The sequence below is a fragment of the Lycorma delicatula genome, chromosome 1, assembly GCF_047948215.1.
Source record: "Lycorma delicatula isolate Av1 chromosome 1, ASM4794821v1, whole genome shotgun sequence".
Classification (NCBI taxonomy): domain Eukaryota; kingdom Metazoa; phylum Arthropoda; class Insecta; order Hemiptera; family Fulgoridae; genus Lycorma; species Lycorma delicatula.
Genome location: NC_134455.1, coordinates 375,096,664 through 375,117,343, shown reverse-complemented (window position 1 = coordinate 375,117,343; position 20,680 = coordinate 375,096,664). Strand labels below are relative to the sequence as shown.

Genomic DNA, 20,680 nt, shown 5'->3' with positions numbered 1-20,680 from the left:
TAATGACATTAACGAATCGAAAATCCGTGATGTAATATTGCACTATTACTGTGTAAGTGTAACCCTTGCCGGCCTCTGTGGCGCGAGTGGTAGCGTCTCGGCCTTTCACCCCGAGGTCTCGGGTTCGAATCCCGGTCAGGCATGGCATTTTCACACACGCTACAAATCATTCATCTCATCCTCTGAAGTAATGCTTAACTGTGGACTCGAAGGTTAAACAACAAAAAAAAAAAAGAAAAAGTGTAACCCTTGAAAGGCGTCTCGGCCTTTCATCCGGAGGTCCCGGGTTCGAATCCCGAGCAGGCATGGCATTTTCAAACAGGCTACAAATCATTCATTTCATTCTCTGAAGCAATACCTAACGGTGGACCCGGTGATTAAACAAAAAAAAAGAAGAAAAAAAAAATGTAACCCTCGATCTTTATCGTTAAATACGATTTTAAAAATCGAATTTATTTCTGTTTTATGTATTCATTTTTTAATATAATTGATATAATCTCTTGTAAACTATTAATTTTTATTTTTTTTTAAAAGAAGTGATGGAATTAAAAAAATGTTTCATCTTCAGTACTTTCATTTACATAACAGCATTTACTATTAAAACAAGCTGTAGTATATTTTCTTTAAAATTTTATTATTTGAAGTTTTTTTACGCTACCTAGTACTATCAAGTACTACTACCTAGCGGCGCGATTCGTAAAGGTACGCTAAAATAATGAATAAAATGACATATTCGAGTCCCGCGGTTCATCAAATGGGAAAAAAAACGTTTTATAACGAAATTCCAGATATTTTTTAAAAGTATTCTTTATTACTAATCTAATTGAACTGAATGTTTTCACGCATATTATTTTTTTTCTCCATTTTGATTTCACTATTACATTAGGTCTAGTGGTAACCCACCGGGTTTGTCTAGTGGTGATCGCGTCATCCCAAATTAGCTGATTTGAAAGTCGAGAGTTCCAGAATTCAAGTCCTAGTAAAGTCAGTTACTTTTACTCGGATTTGAGTACTAGATCGTGGATACTGGTGTTCTTTGGCGGTTGGGTTTCAATTAACCACACATCTCAGTAATGGTCGAACTGAGAACGTACAAGACTACACTTCATTTACAGTCATACATATCATCCTCATTCATCCTCTGAAGTATTACCTGAACGGTAGTTACCGAAGGCTAAACAGGAAAAGAAAGGAGATTACGTTAGGTCATGTTTAGAACTGCAAACGTAGTTCGTTGACTTCGTCGTTTCTTACCGACCCATCGGTAAGAGGTGACGAATAATTCGTTAGAATTTTGTCGCGACGAGTTCTACGATATATATCACGAAGTTCTAACGAACTCCATGATATGTATAAAATCTTCTAAATGATGTATTTAGAAAAAACATTTTTAGAAATAATGTTTTGCAGTCTTATTTATACTCGCACAGAAAACTGAAAATAGTAAGATATATGACTAATATTATGTAAATATAATAATTTACAACAATAAATTGGAAATCAAGGATTTCATGATAAATAAGTAATTATATTGTTTATTGGTTAGCCCACTTTTAACGGATAGCATTGCTCACTCACTACTAGTACATGATAGTTCTTTGTTTAATTCTAACTGACGGGAACTTTTGAATTAAAAGTAGAATTTTTTAATCTACATTTGAAACGATTTCTTGCATTAGCGATTTCGCTTAGTGAATAATTCCATATAGCCGATTAGTTTTAACGTAGTATAAAAATTCGGATGCAACAAAAAAAAAAAAACTATTAATCTCGAATGAGAAAGCAGGAAGGACTTAAAAATTATGTTACGTATTTCTATATCTGATTTTATATAAAATGATCAATCAACAGTATTTTGCTATCATATTAAACGAATGGTGTAATTTTTAGTCGGCTAACATTTAAAAAAATTATATTTATTAACAATTTTTAATTACTGTTACTTACAGAGGACCTCTGAGAAGATTGAGACTGTAATCATACAAGTTGGTTCTGGCGGTTCCATCTAGATATAAAGCACATTCTGATTGATCCAAAGTAGCATACTGAAGTGCCCCAGTTATGCCTAGACCACTAAGCAGGAGTACTATACTCCTGAAAAAAAAAATACAAAAAAAATAAATAACAAACATTAATAATTATAAATAGTTATTGATTGTAATAAATCATACAAACACTTGTTATATTGTTAAATAAATTAGCTAAAATAGTAATACTCGTTATCTTATTAGCTAAGCTGATAGTTCAGTTCATCGGTTGTCAATCATTAATAAACATCATCAATTTATACCATTGCATAAACGTCGATCAGTTACAGTTAATAATGATGAAATTCTATATAATATAATAATACTCGTGAAAGAACTAAAATCATTCACAGGTTAGCTACGGATTTTTATTCCTAAATTGGCTCCGGAAAACCTCACAGTTTACGCACTTATTCATCCTTTCTTACTTTTATTTGAACTTCACATTTTTCATGAAATATGTTAACATATTAGACAAAATTTTTGCTTTTGAAGAAGGAATCAGGACAGAGTAGATCGACGAAAAATACTGTGTATAAACAATTGGTACGCTTGAATATTTGATTTTAATTCCTAACAAAAACCAAATGCGTTATTGTTATGGTTTGCAGTCTATCGAATAGTACCATGCAACGGGTATGAAGTAACATATTTTCCACTTCCACTAACAAAATATTTCTCTACTGTATGTTATTGCAACATTCAGGAATTCACGTTTAAAATTTACCAGTCGGTTCCGCTTCGCATACGTCATTCATAAAAAAACTGTTACGATGGTGATTTCTCAGTTAGTTGTAAAGATCATTTAAACCTAGAACCCTTCTATCTAGCGGATCAATTTACTCATAAAAATATTTTTCTTCGAGGGATCTTGAAATGATAACACATAGTTACCCTATTTTTTGATATATTGTACGAATAGAAAAAATAATAAGTTATGATATAATTATGTATTTTAAGGTGATGATATGTGTTATTAAAATTTTTTTAAATAATGTTTTTAAAATGCAGATTCGGGAAGTGATTGGTTACGTGATCACATACTAATACTAAATATCATATTAATACTTACTATATTAGATAGCCTTCATTTTGTTTGTCTTCAGTCATTTGATTGGTTTGAGGCAGCTCTCCAAGATTCCCAATCTAGTGCTAATTGTTTCATTTCGGTATACCCCCTACATCCCACATCCCTAACAATTTGTTAGGGATATAGCACCGCATTTCAAAAGCTTCTAATCTTTTCTTCTCAGATACTCCGATCGTCCAAGTTTCACTTCCATTTAAATCGACACTCCAAACATACACTTTCAAAAATCTTTTCCTGACATTTAAATTAATTTTTGATGTAAACAAATTATATTTCTTACTGAAGGCTCTTTTAGCTTGTGCTATTCGGCATTTTATATCGCTCCTGCTTCGTCCATTTTTAGTAATTCTACTTCCCAAATAACAAAATCCTTCGACCTCCATAATCTTTTCTCCTCCTATTTTCACATTCAGTGGTCCAACTTTGTTATTTCTACTACATTTCATTACTTCTGTTTTGTTCTTGTTTATTTTCATGCGATAGTTCTTACGTTAGGACCTCATCTATGCCGTTCGATAGTTCTTACGTTAGGACCTCATCTATGCCGTTCATTGTTTCTTCTAAATCCTTTTTACTCTCCGCTAGAATTACTATATCATCAGCAAATCGTAGCATCTTTATCTTTTCACCTTGTACTGTTACTCCGAATCTAAATTGTTCTTTAACATCATTAATTGCTAGTTCTATGTGAAGCTTAAAAAGTAACGGGGATAGGGAACATCCTTTTCGGACTCCCTTTCTTATTACGGCTTCTTTCTCATGTTCGTCAATTATTACTGTTGCAGTTTGGTTCCTGTAAGTTTAGTCATAGTTCTTCTATCTCTGTATTTGAACCCTAATTTTTTTTTAAAATGCTGAACATTTTAGTCTATGTTATCGAATGCCTTTTCTAGGTCTATAAGTTCCAAAACCTAATATATGATTTTAATAAAACAAATCAATAACGCGAGAAAGTCCATTTTTATCTTTAATTATTATTCTTTTCTAATTGTTTAATTGAGGAGTAATTTTATAAAAGAAAATAAAACAATCGAACTTTATTTCTTTCTATATTTGAGAATTTTCTGAAAATCATTCCTTACTGATTTGCCGAATTATAATTATTTTCCTAAAAAACAATTTCATAATTCATAATATGAGCTTTGAGAACCGTAATCATATCATTCCATGACTGCATATCTGATCAAAAAAAAAAAAAAAAAAATGTTACGAAACTTACTTTAAGATGAAATTTTGGATCTTAGCAATAACAATTACGTTGAAAGCTTTTGACCGTTATATTCTATTTTTTTATAATCCATTAACTACCACAATAAAAGAGTTATTACTAATCCAATAAAATTTTAGTCGTACGTTGTATTAAACAACTGAAAAGAAAAACTCATTAGTTTGTTTCAAAGGATATTTCATTAAGATCATTAAAAAAACGAAGGAAAGTGATCGGACAGCAAATATTTTTAGATGAGTTTGTTTTAGAGGTCATCGAGGTACCGGATGGTTGATGAAAAGGATGAATAAAGAAAGAATACGGCATAAAATGATAAATAAAGATACGTAACGGATCTTAAGAGCGTTCTGGTACAGATAGAAGAAAATAGGGAGCACAGGTAAATAAAATGGTAACGAGGAGCGATTGCGATGGCCCGGAAGTCACGAGACGCGGTCACGATTAAGCGTGATGCCATCACAAGGACTCTACTCCCACCTATTCGGCACCGTGATTCATTATAACGACACTCGGTCAGCTCAGAAAATCTAGCAGCTACTATTTGCTCGTTAACTAGACGGGTTCAATTCCATCGATTTCGACCGCGATATAATGAGGAAAACTAATTGCTGAGATCTTATTAAACTTTTACCGTGGTTATTTTTCATAAAATTTCTTAAGCGCAGAAGTCAAACTTTCTCTATACAGTAGATATCTGATTGATGTTTAGTAAAGAGAGGTCGGCCTTTTCTATGTCAAATTATAAAGAAATAATAATGGAATTTAACAAAAGCTCTCGGTACCGTAGAATACGGATCTCAAACTTGATAGGTCACCATCGGCTACCTGAAAATTACCTCCAGACACCATGAATTTCTTTTATTCTTTTAAATAACGTTCACAAACAGCTTACTACCACTTTATCAGCATAGTGAATATCTCTTTAACAGCGTAAATTGATATGATTTACTACGTCAGAAGTGTTTTTAAAATGTATTCTTTAATAAACAGTAGCTCTTTTTTTTTCAGTACAAGAAGAGAAATGCAATAGAAATATGACGATGCATAAACTACTATTGTTATAGAATTCAGCAGTCGTAGTATAAGATACAGAATCAAATGGCATCACTTAATAATGAAATACATTTGATTTCCTATAATTCGGCTGGAGATGTCTATACAAAAAGTAATAAATAGATAATTTATCAGATTCATTATTTTAAAGGAACTTTTCCTCACTCCTAGAATGAAGGCACGAAATCGATCGATGCATCTTTACACGATAAACACAGATGGATAGTAACATAGATAGCCGTTTCCTAAATAATAATAATAATAATAATAATAATAATAATAATAATAATAATAATAATAATAATAATAATAATAATAATAATAATAATAATAATTTTATTAATTTTTTTTTATTTTATTTTATTTGCTTTGTTTGTGCAACAGAATAGTTATACAAAACCTTTGTATGTTGCACAATATCATATAAAGTCACAAAAGAACAGCCACAAGTCAACAATCGACATACAAATTAAAAATACAATATTCAAAACACAATAATAATAACAAGAATAAAAATAATAATAACAATTATACAGTCAAATACAAAAAAAAAATAATAATTAGAACTTTAAAAACGGTAGCTATGGAATGATAATAAAAACACATAGATGAAAACATACAAAAACAAAAACACAATATTACTAATACATTCCAAATAAAACAAATTATAAGCAATAATCCTTAAAAAAACAACAATAATTTTAAAATCAATATATCATTTTTTAAATTACGTATTTAGGATTTATACAAATTTCTATTTTCTTTAAATTGATCTGATCTCAGTTGTAACTGAATGAAAATGTTTGCAAACATAAACTATAAATAAATAAGTTAATTTAGTAATCAAGCTAAAAAGATTAAAGATAGAGAAAAAGTTATGAAATATAATGTTTAAAATTATCGTAAAATTAAAATTAATTAAATTATAATAAATACAACATATATGTATATTTTTTTTTATTCCCCGAATCGGATTTCACAGTGAAGCATAACACAAACCGGGGGAGTGTCCTTTATATGCCGGCTGGATCTTATCTACTAATGCCTGCCTTTTACTCCCAGAGTAGGGTTACCAGGCCCGACTATAACGTTCCTGTTCCCCCATCCTAGGAGCCGGGACTCGGTCTTTATGCCTTTTACCTCAAACGAGAACACCCAAAGGAGCATTCTCGCAGGGACTACGGTCTTTTCTACAAGAGGACGAGAGAGTCCCCCCGTGCCTCATCACTGCTACCCATCTGTGCATGCAAACGAATAGCAGCTCAGCGGGGAGGTGTCCCTCATCTCCTCGTTGCCCTAGCAGCCCTATCCTTCTGTTGAAGGACCCTGTGATAAAGTGAGATATAGCACGGAATTGTATAATATATATATATTATAATGATTTAAGCATCTATTTTGGGTATAAAAAATCCTCAAGAAATGTTGTATGCAATTTAATAGTACAGACAAATCTTATGGAAAAGCATAATTCATATAAAAGTAAAGGATCAACGAAAACGTCATTGCAAGATCCACTGGTTTCTTACAATGTGTAACTAAACAATATGAAAATTACTTTTATGTAAAGACAATATTTTAATTTGTTTATTGTTTTTTCAAGTATTTCGACATAAAATACTTCTGTATTTGTAAAGCAGTTAATATAGGCTTAAATCTGTACCTGTAAAATAAAATTTCCTTACAGATTCATAATCAATGCCCAGCAAAATCAAATTAGACAAATTGATAAAAGTTTGTATATACGTTCTTCTTAAATTGTAAGTATAAACTAAGAAAGGAATTTTGAAATTCCGAATTTAAAAGGTTAAAATGTAATAACATTAAATTTTACTATTTCTTTAATTCCTCGGTAACAAAGAAGAAATCAAAGAAGAGTGATTTTTCTGACAAACCACGGTGCTCCAAATATCGTCCGCAACACTATGTTTTGGACGGCTTCTAATTTCTTTTGAAGCGTGGAGTTCAACAAAGCTCTCCATGCCGGATAAGCATATGTTAGAATCGGCAGGACGTTTAGCCAAAAAATGAGCAATTTGGTCGCCAGTGGATATGGGCTGGCACTGTTATAGTACTGGGCATACTGAGGCCCAGACGGCCTTTGCCCTTTGGGTCACATATTTAACATGTTCTCTTAAGAAAAGCCGTTTATCCAGGGCTACTCCCAGGTACTCGACTGTTTTCCGAAAGGGGATTTTCTCTCCTGAGATTTCCAGCTGCCTGGCTGGAGTACGTGTCTTGTTTGTGAACATCACTGCCACCGATTTTTCACCGTTGACCTTGATTCTCCACATATCGAGCCACGATTCTAATAGATCTAATTGTCTTTGGAGTCTCTCGATCGCGTAATCCACACTTCCGGATTCATAATAATATGCCGTGTCGTCTGCGTATAGAGCTGTTTTGACTCCTTCCGACAGCGCCATTTCGTTGACGTAGGCCGTGTACAAGAACGGCGAAAGCACTGCTCCTTAGGGGACTCCAGCGGCTACGTCTCTGATGAAGGAATATGCACATATTTTGTACCAAATTTCTGTATTTCTTCTCGAACATAGGTAAACCGAGATATTCGTATATCTCAATGTTTCTTACGAACTAAGGCGCCTCTATGCTTCTACTCAGTAATTTGTTTTGGAATTGCTGTATAATCTCTGCCTTGCCGCTCCTTGTTGTACACCAAAGTTGGATCCCATAAATCAAAATCGCTTTCAGGATTGTCGCGTACAATAATTGTTTGTTAAGTAGTGAAAACTGTGACCTGTTGCTCAGTAACCATTTCCTTATACTTAATATCCAGTTGTTTTCTCTTTTTTCTTACATAATTCACGTCAGATGACGATTAAGATAAAGACCAAGACACCATAAAGCATGCCGTACCCGTTTGAGGTCCGAGGTGAACCCGTCGGCAGTCTCCTCTCCTCATTGCTGATGTCACATGACTCGACTTCGCTTGATAAAACCCTAATTCTCCATCTTGACAGCCACTGGTTAATAATTTGATCCAATTCAGATTGTAGTTTACTTGACAGTTAAGTCAACATCGATAGCCAGGATAGCCGGGTCATCGGGAAATGAAGCGATTTTTTTTTCTGTTTGGGGTCGAAAACCGCCTGTGCATTATCATCGCCCGGAATTTTTATTAATAAAAAGGTAAAATAACTCTAAAATAATAAAACTTATAAGGTTTAAAATTAATATAAATCATATAATAAAAATTTATTAAAACAAAAGTCAAAAAAGTGAAATAAAACTCAAAACTAATATCGCTGACGGAGTCTTTAAAATATAAAAGTTAAAATAATAGAATAAAGAAACTATATAAAACTTACCTAATTCCGATAGGTTGAGCAAAAGGCACACCCTTCTCGGATAATAAAATTAAAGACATAGATCCAAAAAAATCAAAATTGAAAGTAAAGGTTAAAAATTATCAAAAACTCTTCTAGCATAAAAATATATATGATAATATTAAATTTTTTGTCGTAACCTGGTACTACGCAAAAACAGAAACATCCGGTTCATAATTTTGTTATTATTGTACAAGATATCACGCGTGTTTTTGGGTAGATTAAATTTACGACGCAACGCCGCATAACATGCAGTCTACGAGAATGTGGTGCACAGTCATGCGGTAGTTGCATCGTGTGCATAGGGGTGCGATTCCTCCTGACATTAGGTACTCGTGTGTGATCCTCGTATGTCCTATCTGTAACCGGCAGAGGGCTACTTCCTCACGACGAGTTTTCTACAAGAGGAGTCTCATGGCAACACTGACTCTTTAATCCGTCGGAGTTTATTATCGACGGTAGTCGCCCAGTCATTTAGTCACCTTGCTCTCAGTGATAGTTTTACACGATTAATAAAATCAAAGGTAGTAACTCGGGTGGTGAAAGAATGAAGCGATAGTGACATAGTCCGTAATGGGAAATTCTGCAGTGAAGATTGGATAAAAAACACGTTCTAAAACTCATTATTACAGTTTGAATATTAAAACATAAAAAAAACCTTTTCTTGTTACACCAAAAAATGGGAGGTTCCAGCAAAATACATAGGTATTTCTTGTTTTGGCTGTTGGAATTTTATTTAATTACTAAATTTATCAACTTAAAATTAGATCACCCATTTCACTAAGAAATTATTTTATTTGTTTTAAATACCAATTTGGGATAACATAGTAAATATAATGTAATAAGCGTCTAATTACATTTAATTAGTTTTGTCTCAACTAAAATTAATAACGATTACATTTAACATACCACGTAATTCACATCATAAAATTTTCAAAAGTAAATTTTTTTACAACTTCATAAAAATTATTTACTTTAAAATTGTACTAGCGTTAAAAAATAGAATAATAAATTAGAATATGAATTACGCGTATGACTAATTCAAGGATCTATTTATTATTGATACAACAAATTATTACAGATAATAAAAGATTGTAACATAAACCATAACGATTTATTATAGTAATACATATAGCATACTATTGGAGCGTCAAGGTCATTTTGAATCCCGGAATTACTCCGTTTGAACTTTGCGATTTTTCTTTACCATCCTACTTTTTGGTCTAAGTTATATTTTCATTCAAGTTCTTCGGTAATTTCAGCCAAAAATAGAAAAAAAATTAAGGATAAAGTAAAATTTTTGTATAAATAAAATACATTTCATTCACTAAGTGAATTGCCTTCGTGGCAGTCATTGTGTTACGCATCAAAAAAAAAACTGCCACAGGTTTTTACATGTATTACGTAATATTATAATAGAACAAAACAAAAGTAATGAAATGTAGTAGAAATAACAAAGATGGACCACTGAATGTGAAAATAGGAGGAGAAAAGGTTATGGAGGTAGAAGAATTTTGTTATTTGGGAAGTAGAATTACTAAAGATGGACGAAGCAGGAGTGATATAAAATGCCGAATAGCACAAGCTAAAAGAGCGTCAGTAAGAAATATAATTTATTTATATCAAAAATTAATTTAAATGTCAGGAAAAGATTTTTGAAAGTGTATGTTTGAAGTGTCGCTTTATATGGAAGTGAAACTTGGACGATCGGAGTATCTGAGAAGAAAAGATTAGAAGCTTTTGAAATGCGGTGCTATAGGAGAATGTTAAAAATCAGATGGATGGATAAAGTGACTAATGAAGAGGTATTGCGGCAAATAGATGAAGAAAGAAGCATTTGGAAAAATATAGTTAAAAGAAAAGACAGACTTTTAGGCCACATACTAAGGCATCCTGGAATAATCGCTTTGATATTGGAAGGACAGGTAGAAGGAAAAAAATTGTGTAGGCAGGCCACGTTTGGAATAAATAAAACAAATTGTTAGGGATGTAGGATGTAGGGGTATACTGAAATGAAACGACTAGCACTAGGTAGGGAATCTTGGAGAGCTGCATCAAACCAGTCAAATGACTGAAGACAAAAAAAAAACGTAATATTAAAAAAAAAAGTTGCGAAGATGTTTTTTGACAAGCAGAATTAAGTTGTTAAGTCGAGGTATTTTAGTTGTTAACCAAGGTAAAATGTTTTTTTTATAACCTTAGTCTTAGAGGTCACACGATGTAATTCTATTTCCATAGAAGAAAATTTGATTTCGTTCTTTATGCTGATTTTTTTTAAACATTGTACTGTTATGATTGAACAGTTTTACACATCTTGTGTAGTCTATTGCAAAGTAGAAGTTTACATAAACTCATCTTAAAGTGATATTATTAAAGAGGTCGTACAAGTTAATAATTTCAAGGAAATTTCTATTTTAATTTTGTTTTTATTGTAAGTAATCTCCTTTTTTAAATCACTATCATTGTAATGCTTAAGCAACAAAGTTTAAGTGTTCAGATTTAAAAATGTAAAATTTAAAATTGTTTCAATCCATCTACACCTACTGTTTGAATAAAAATTTACTGTAATTGCTGTACGCTACAGGAACATGAACAACCTCCTCTATGAATCATGAGACCTTGCCGTTGGTGAGGGGGCTTGAGTACTCAGTGATTCAGAGTAGCTGGACCTAAGGTGCAACCATGTCGGAGAGGTATCTGTTGAGAGCCAGATTAAGGAATGATTCATGAAATAGGGCAGCAGCTCTTTCAGTAGTTGTTAGGGGCGTGAGTCAGGACGACTTAAACGGCCATATCAACATCACTCAGTCCTCTGAGTACTGCGCAGCTGAAAGCAATGGAAAATTACAGCTGCTTTTTTTCCAAGAAAATGTGCTTTTTGCTCTCTGCATTTTTATATAGCAATGATGGAATTTAGATAGGGAATCTTGGAGAGCTGGATCAAACCAGTCAAATGACTGAAGACAAAAAAAAAACAGCTCTATTTTAAACAGATTAATATAAATTGAAGAACGAATATGTAATTTAAAAGAATAGTAGCCTTAATAGAGAATTACAGTAATTTATATTGTTATATTATTTATTATATTGTTAATTCCATTTGCATAATGTATTCAATATATTACAAATGTTGAAGTGCCCGAGAATGAATTGTTACAGATCATTACGAAGGCGTTATCTTATGAAAGTAAAGGTGAAGGTTAAATTACTTCGATTTTAAAGTTCCGTATTAACGGCTGTCTGTACAGATGTTTATGTGAAGTTAAAGCATGACAACGTACGTCATAATGAACGGTAAAATCTCACGAGGAAATGGTGTCATGTAAGGTAAATTTTATTGTACTGTACTTTAAATCTATTTCTCGTTCAAGACGTACTATTGCCCTTGAATTGAATCTAATATAAATAAGTTTTGTTACGGTATTTGATTGTTTTATATTAATTATTCGCTAAAACAACAATCATAGTTTACAAAACGGTTGTTCAATGACCTTGTAAAATTTTCATAATTCTTACTACCAGGGAATTAATTTTTTTATTTAAATGAAGAATTTATTTATAAAAACGTTGAAGATATTTTTAAACTGACAGGAATACAAGTAATTTTTTTATCCAGTTGAAATAAATCCAAAAATCTTTCATTAACCAGAATTTTTAAAAATTTCATTTAAAATAATATTTCAAATTTTTTGAATTAAATATAAATAAATACGATTCGTTTGCGTTCATTTTACTTTTAAAACGATAATCTTTCACTTAAATTCAAGTACGAATTATTTTCAGTACATCTTTTGAATTAAGTAATCTTCACTTCTAAATAAACCTTATCGATATGTATTCTATGAGACCGTGCGACTGCGCATATGTCACTTGGTATGTCGGATCTCCTGGATGATTTTAAAATGAATTATTAGTAATATAATTAGTAAGTGATGGTAAATTAGTAAATTAATAAGTGGTGTTGGAAAACTACTTATTACCCTGTCCATATGGCTTTATATGGAAGTGAAACTTGGACAATCGGAGTATCTGAGAAGAAAAGATTAGAATCTTTTGAAATGCGGTGCTATACTAGATAGGGAATCTTGGAGAGCTGCATCAAACCAGTCAAATGACTGAAGACAAAAAAAAAACCCTGTTCATTTTAATTACTTATGGTTTTTAAAACCTACAAGTAATATCTGACCTATTGCCAGAACACGCAGTTTTTGCAATTCGTTAGCCAACTGATAATTTGCCTGAGGTAAAACAGTTGCGTGATGTTCTTATACTGCAAACGCGTGCGCGTGCGCATGTTTTTAATGAAGTGTATTTGGATATGAGAGCTCCTGGTTGTCAGACGTGTGAACATGATTAATGCAATTAATAGTAATTAATGGAGACAACATAAGCGAGAAGATGTCAAGGAACAGGTGAGGAAGGAAAAAGATGAGCAGAAAAAGGAGGAATAATCATGATCTCATTTCGGTCCATCAATCAAATCCGGGTGGACGTTGCGTAATACTTATCATGGTTTTACATAGCGCGGTGGGGATAATTGTGTTGTGTTTGGCGACGTGATATTATTCGCCGCCAACTGCAGCGCTGCGACCCTGTCCTCCTCTTTTAATATTAAATAAGATTTTCTGATGTTATAACTCAAGAAATTAGACTCGTTTATCGTGAACTGCTTCTGTTTGGACAAAAGAATCACGTAATATGATTTCATTTATTTTTTATTTAAAAATAACATTCTTCGCTTTTAACTGGGTATCTGCTATCGCAGATTAGTTGCGAAATTTGTTATTTGCTTCTCCACTCCTATGTAGAATCTTCGTAAGAGCGAATTAGAACAAATAGTTACGAATAATTTTTTTTTGTCAGCAGACCATCTTTAATTAAGCTGAATTGATTACGTAAGTTAATTTATTTCTACTTCCCTTTTAATAACTTGTCAACGGATATACTATATTATAGTTGTTTTATAAGAGTAACCTCTGAAACATTACGTACGCTTAACTCGGAAGATTAATTAAAAGAAATAGCCTGTTATTATAAACCACTATGTTCTTTTCTCCAAAATTTATTTTAATTTCACTCATCCATAATTTTTTTAATTTATTCTTAAACCTATTGTAGATTGAAGAAAACCCTTTAAAGCCTGTCAACATTCTTGCCCTTCGGTTTTGTTTTCCACCAAAATTTTTATGTTTATAATTTTCTGTTTTCTAGGAAGAAATCCTATAATATATAATATTTTGTGTCATTGAAAGATTTGCTTAGATACAACTCTTACTGATATGTGAACGACCGATTTCTCATCTTTACTCATCTTCATTCTTGAAGTTTGTTATTACATAATCCATATGTTTAGGATGGTGTGCAAACATAATCGCGAAAACGTTCGATAAAATACAACCCCTTGAAAGTAATGTAAGAAGTCGAAAGCACGTTCCAAAGAGAAAGATTATTATTATTTTTTTTTTTTTCATTTATTAATAATCTTATATAATAATATAATAATTATTATCATTCATATTTAATGATAATTAATAAATTTCGAAAAATCTTAGTTTACAAAAAAATTATGTCGAAATAAATATCTATGAAAGAATTCATATTTACTTGCCCTTACTAATGGTACCCATCAAAACTATACCTTTTTTTTCCTGTTTAGCCTCCGGTAACTACCGTTAAGATAATTCTTCAGAGGATGATATGTATGAGTGTGAATGAAGTGTAGTCGTGTACATTCTCAGTTCGACTATTCCTGAGATGTGTGGTTAATTGAAACCAAAATCAAAACTATACCTGCACCTTATTTACATTACGTATACAACAAACTCAGGATAAAATGATTTCCCTGTAGGGCAATACGAAAGCACGGATATACAAGTATTCTAAGATAACAGAAGTAATGTGAAGTATTCGATTTTAAAATTTAGTTTCTTTCCTTTTCACTTCATTAAGGTTTTTGTTATTTTAGAGATGGTATGGTTTATTTTTGGTTACTGAGAAACGAATCGGTAATGAATTGAATAATAATAATGTTATTGTGTAGATGTGTTGTTAGGTTAATTTACTAGAATAAATAATGTACGGTAATCAGTAAACAGCAGGCATGATAAATACAAATAAATGCTGAATTACTGCCTTCATTTGTAATTAAGCAAATAGCAGCTGTATAAACGACTATATAGTGTCATCAGTTTTCATTTAACTTCACACCAGTTTTCCCATTATTTTCTGAAGGCATTCCTGTAACACTTTCAATTACGTAGCTGGTATTTGATGTTCTATATAATATAATACTACGGAGACATTTCATTATGATAATTCATATTATTTATTTCAATTAAGCAAATTACAAGGAAATTAAATGAAAATAATTACTCCCGGAATTTTTTTTGTTCGGTTAAGTCATTCCCTTATCACCAACTTATAATTTCAATTAAACACGCATAATTGTGTTTCTATTTAATTATAACAAATTATTATTAACGAAAAAACACACCATGTACGATTCTGAAAATCGATTTATTCACCATACGAGGGTCAGATTTTTTCAAGTTCCGATCGGTTGCGAAATAAAAACCCGCGCAAAAATCGGATGATCCTTTACGCATGTGTGTTGCGCAGCGTCTCTAGTATGGTCTTCAATCACGCCGCGTCACTACGTTTAGTTCTGAACACACAGCTAACACGTAATCATGTCTACAACAATAGCATCTTCCGCCAAGTGTGAAGTGCGTGCGGTAATTCGATTTCTTCAGGCTGAGAGGTGTAACGCAGATGAAATTCATCGACGAATAAGTAATGTGTACGGTAAAACTTCAATGAGTGACAGCAAAGTCCGACAGTGGTGCAGGAACTTTAAAGCAGGACGTACAGATGTTAGAGAAAATCGTCGGTTCACAATTTCTGCATTGAGTGATTCGTTTCTTGAAATTTCAAGGTCAGCTCTCTACACCATTATGAGAGAGATTTCAGTACCGCAAACTGTGTGCGATATGGGTTCCCAAGATGCTGTCCGAACATCACAAAACAATGAGAATGGACGCTTTCCTAACGTTTCTCCAGCGCTACCACAATGAAGGAGAAGATGTTTTGAACAAAATTGCCTCGGGGACGAGACCTAGGTCCATTTCAAAACTGAAGAAACAAAAGAACAATCCAAACAGTGGATGCATTCTCATTCTCCCAGTAAACCAAGGAAGTTCAAGCGAACCTTCTCCAACAGAAAGGTATGGCTACTGTGTTCTGGGACCGGAATGGAGATCTCTTTGTGCAATTCATGGAATGTGGCACGACCATTACTGCAGCCTTATACTGCGTGACTCTTCAACGTCTACGAAGGGCAATTCAGAATAAGCGGATAGGAAAGTTCTCATCAGGCATTGTCTTTCTCCATAACAATGCTCGGCCGCACACTGCAGCTGTAGCAAATTAGCTTCTGCAGCGTTTTCGTTGGGAAATGTTTGATCACCCACCATACAGCCCGGACTTGGCTCCATCCGACTTTCACATCTATGCTCACATGAAACGCTGGCTAGGAGGACAACATTTTGGCACAGACATCTAGCTGCAGACCAGCGTAGAAACATGGCTGAAAACACAGGCGGCTCCATTCTATGACGAGGGTATTGGAAAGTTGTTACCACGCTACGACAAACGTCTAAATCGGAGTGGCGACTATGTAGAGAAATAGCGTAACTATGTAAGTACTTGTTAAAAATAAAATTTTTTTAATTTTCACTGTGGTTTTAATTTCGTGACCGATCGGACCTTGAAAAAAAATTAACCCTCGTATATGAACGATACGGATTGATGCCTTCAATAAAATTTGATAAAAGAAAGCGCGAAATTTTTACCATTTCCTTATTTAAAACCCTCAATACTTTCTTTCGTGTCAATTTGATTCTAATTGTAATCTCCGTCGACGATTTTTTTTATTTAATACACGTAATATGTTGATTAGCTTCATTATTTTACGACCCAAAATTGTAATAAATCTGGTATTCACCTCCTAGTTTGTACTGTATAATGTCTTAAACCTAAGAATGGGAAGATCTTTGATTTATAACCTGACAGGGCTTACCTTTTGTAATTATCTTTGGCTATACAGCTTTCCGAGGTAGATTTCAAGTGATATATTCCAAGTTAATTAAATTTTCTATAGTATTCCCTTGGGTGGTTTCTATAGTGACCTAATGCCACAAATTGATATAATTATGTTATATATATATATATATATATATATATATATATATATATATAGAAATATTATTGAGCCGTCCTAATTACATTCTTTTCATACCTTTTGTGTATCGGATCCGGAAAGCCGGAAAAATTTCTGCCGTTCCCAGTTGAAGCCTTTTTTTCTGTTTAGCATCCGGTAATCACCATCAGGTATTACTTCAGAGGATGAATAAGGATGATATGTATGAGTGTAACTCTTATGTAGTCTTGTACATTCTCAGGTCGACTATTTCTGAGATGTGTGGTTAATTGAAATCCAACCACCAAAGAACACCGGTATCGACCATCTAGTATTCAAATTAGAAGGGAGCCTTTTGAACAAGCTATCAGAATTAGGTAAGTTTTATATAGTTTCTTTATTCTATTATTTTAATTTTTTTTTTTAAAGACTCCGTCTGCGATTTTAGTTTTAAGTTTTATTTCAATTTTTTGACTTTTGTTTTAATAAATTTTTATTATATGATTTATATTAATTTTACACCTTATAAGATTTACTATTTTAGAGTTATTTTACCTTTTATTAATAAAAATTCCGGGTGATGATTACTCTCAGGCGTTTTTCGCCCCGAAAAAAAAGAAAAAAAAAATTCAAATTCGTATAAAAGTAACTGCCTTTATTAAAAATTTAACTTTGGAACTCTCGACTTCGAAATCAGCTGATTTGTGAAGACGCGTTTACAACTAGACCAACCCGGCGGGTTCCAGTTGAAGCCTGGTATACTAAGGTGTTATGCAGGTACATTTAAGAACAAGGGACGTTTAGATTATCCGGGGTTCATTCACACTCCAAATCTAGTACAAAACCTAATTAATTTCCAAAGTAACCGGAATGGATTGTTACGAAAATAGACATCTATTTACTCTTGCTCCAAATTAAATATAAATAATTATCTGCTTGTCTTTCACTACCGTCTCGTTCGTTAACCTATTAGATTACTTTTTATTTAGTCAGTGCTTATTTTCTCATCGAAAGACACTATCATTATGCAAGTATAGCTACTCACAGGTAGAATTGTTGCATATGCGTATCCAGAAATGCAATCTTATTAAAGTTATGGTAAAATGATGTAATTTTTGTAAGAAACGCTTGATTTTCATGTAACTATTAATTATTATATTCAAATTTATCTCTAAAATTTATTTTTGGATATTAATAGCAATCTATCATACAATATTACACGGTTAAAATAAGAAAAAAACCTGCATAAATTTTATAACTGATGTATTTTTGTTCGTTGAAAAATTGCATTTAAACTTAGTGATGAAAGTTCACGCAATTAGAACAAACCGATGCAAGTTTATTTTTCTTCTAAATAATAAAAATAACCTGTATCGTTACTTTAAAACAAAAATAAATTATAAATATATCTTCTTTCTTTTTCCTGTTTAGCCTCCGGTAACTACCGTTTTAGATAATACTTCAGAGAATGATATATGTATGAGTGTGAATGAAGTGTAGTCTTGTATATTCTCAGTTCGACCATACCTGAGATGTGTGGTTAATTGAAACCCAACCACCGAAGAACACCGGTATCCAAGATCTAGTATTCAAGTCCGTGTAAAAATAGCTGGCTTTACTAGGACATGAACGCTGGAACTCTCTACTTCCAAATCAGCTGATTTGGGAAGACGCGTTCACCACTAGACCAACCCGGTGGTTATAAATAAATCTAAAAAAAATACATTGTTTTGCTTATAAGTTGTTCGAATACTTTTAACTTTATACTTCACAACAAAATCTTAATATTTTAAAATGAAATATATGAATATTACAATCATTATGAACATATATGTTATCAATAATTAAATTCTTTATGTAATATAAATTTCCAAACAGGTATATTTTCATAGATCAATTAAAGTAAACCGAGGTACTTTTCCGTCGTCCCTTATAATTTATAAAAACGAATTATATTTCCGATAATCTATATTCGCTGACAGTAATCGGCCTTCATCTATTCAAAGAAATTGAGCAAAGAAATTGAAATAACATGGATGCGATTCGGATAGTAAACATCAATCAGTAAATATAGTAATAATGAAATAATACTATTTAGTATATAATGATCATTTTTCAATTAAGCCTGTCGATTAACGCCGGTTAAAAGTAGTAAGTATAATGTGATATCTTAGGAAAATTTTATAAGCCGTAGTTAGCCCATAAATATATGATTCTAAAGAATATAGGAATTAGTTGCTACACCGTTAATTTTATCTATTATATCGTTCTTACACTCTCTAGGTTTGTTACACCAGCTGTCATTAACACTCGGTAGCTAACGTCGACTTTGAGATGACTATAATATACATATAATCAATATGTTAATGAGTTACAATATAAACACGGAAATAAATCAAAATGAAACCGGTCGATAGGAGAGCTGCCATGGTTGAAAAATTTGTAAGAGAATAATTTATCATCTAAAATGATTGAACGTTCCTTTGTAGGAAGTGGCTTAAATAGTTTATATATTTTCCATGTCGATTTTTAGTTAAATCGGCCGGGTTTTATCTTCACGAATTAATCGACAATTCATCTATACACTATATTAACTATTTCTAGAAAAATTAAATAGAATCTCTTCATCTCATGACTAAATTTTATTGTTTCATAGAGATTTAATGAATTTTTTAATTAGTTATTTTACGGCGTAATCGAAATTATGAAAAAAAATTAACAAAAAAAAAAAAAGAAAATATATAGTCCTAAAATGGCTATATGTTTATAGCTGAAATAAGTAAGCATAAATAAATGTAGTATTATTTTCTAGACAAATAAATGAGATTTTCAATAATCATGACTAGGAAAAATAATTGTATGGCATGAAAGTATTATAATTAAAGAAATTTCAAATTTAGTTTTGTCAGTCTTCGTGGCGGAATGGTAGCGTCTCCGACTTACATCTATAAGTTAGATAACTATTCGATTGAATTGATAGGGTTCCAATCCCCCAATCAGTCATGAGTTTTTTCGTATGCTAGAAAATTTCCACTTCACATTCCCACACACCAGCTTCGAAGATTATATGATGAAGTAATCATTAAAAAAAAAATTATGGTTAAATAGACACATATATAGTAGTATTTAAATAATGAAACGCGCACACTGCCTTAAAAAATAAATAAAAGAGCAGAAAAGAAGATTAAATATTTATTAACCTTCACCTACATAGCAATTATTTATTTTTAAATATTAATCTTATAATTAATAAATTATAAAATATAATACCAGTAATTAATACAAAGTAGTATTACTATTTCAATAAACTTCTACTTTCGTATCAATGGCGTATTTCCAACAGTTCATCGCACACCGAGGTCAATTAGTGTATACCGATGAAAATTAAATGTAGGCTACCGTAATTTATTTAAAACAAATATCTCATTAAAAATTAAGTAAATATTATTAAAATTAATTACTATATTTATTAAGCTTATTTGAAAAGGTTAAATTCTGTAGACATGTTTGAAGATTAGCGATGATTTGACCGATCTGCCATTTATTCTATAAAATCATGTTTTAAATTTTATAAATCTAAAAACCACATACAGCCGTTGAAGAAACTTACTTGTAGATTCCTTTTAAAGAAATATTTCATTATTTTATATTTATAAGGAGTTAAAAACATAACAAAGAAAAATATTAATAATTTTTATCTACTTTTAGATGAATGTTCAGCATTTAAAAAAAATTAGGGTT

At 31.9% G+C, this 20,680-nt stretch overlaps 1 protein-coding gene and 1 long non-coding RNA gene across 2 annotated transcripts in view; one reads left to right on the top strand and one right to left on the bottom strand.

Annotated features, from left to right (window-relative positions):
- LOC142318447 (peroxidase-like) overlaps window positions 1–20,680 on the bottom strand; it is a 162,913-nt gene that overhangs the window by 117,904 nt on the left and 24,329 nt on the right. Inside the window, exon 2 of the mRNA XM_075355032.1 lies at window positions 1,948–2,094. Coding sequence (XP_075211147.1) covers window positions 1,948–2,094 — 147 coding nt within the window. The remainder of the gene's footprint in view (window positions 1–1,947; window positions 2,095–20,680) is intronic.
- Window positions 11,967–20,680, top strand: part of LOC142318448 (uncharacterized) — a 35,613-nt gene continuing 26,899 nt past the window's right edge. The window contains exons 1-2 of the long non-coding RNA XR_012754913.1: window positions 11,967–12,069; window positions 17,202–17,316. This is a non-coding gene — a long non-coding RNA (uncharacterized LOC142318448). The remainder of the gene's footprint in view (window positions 12,070–17,201; window positions 17,317–20,680) is intronic.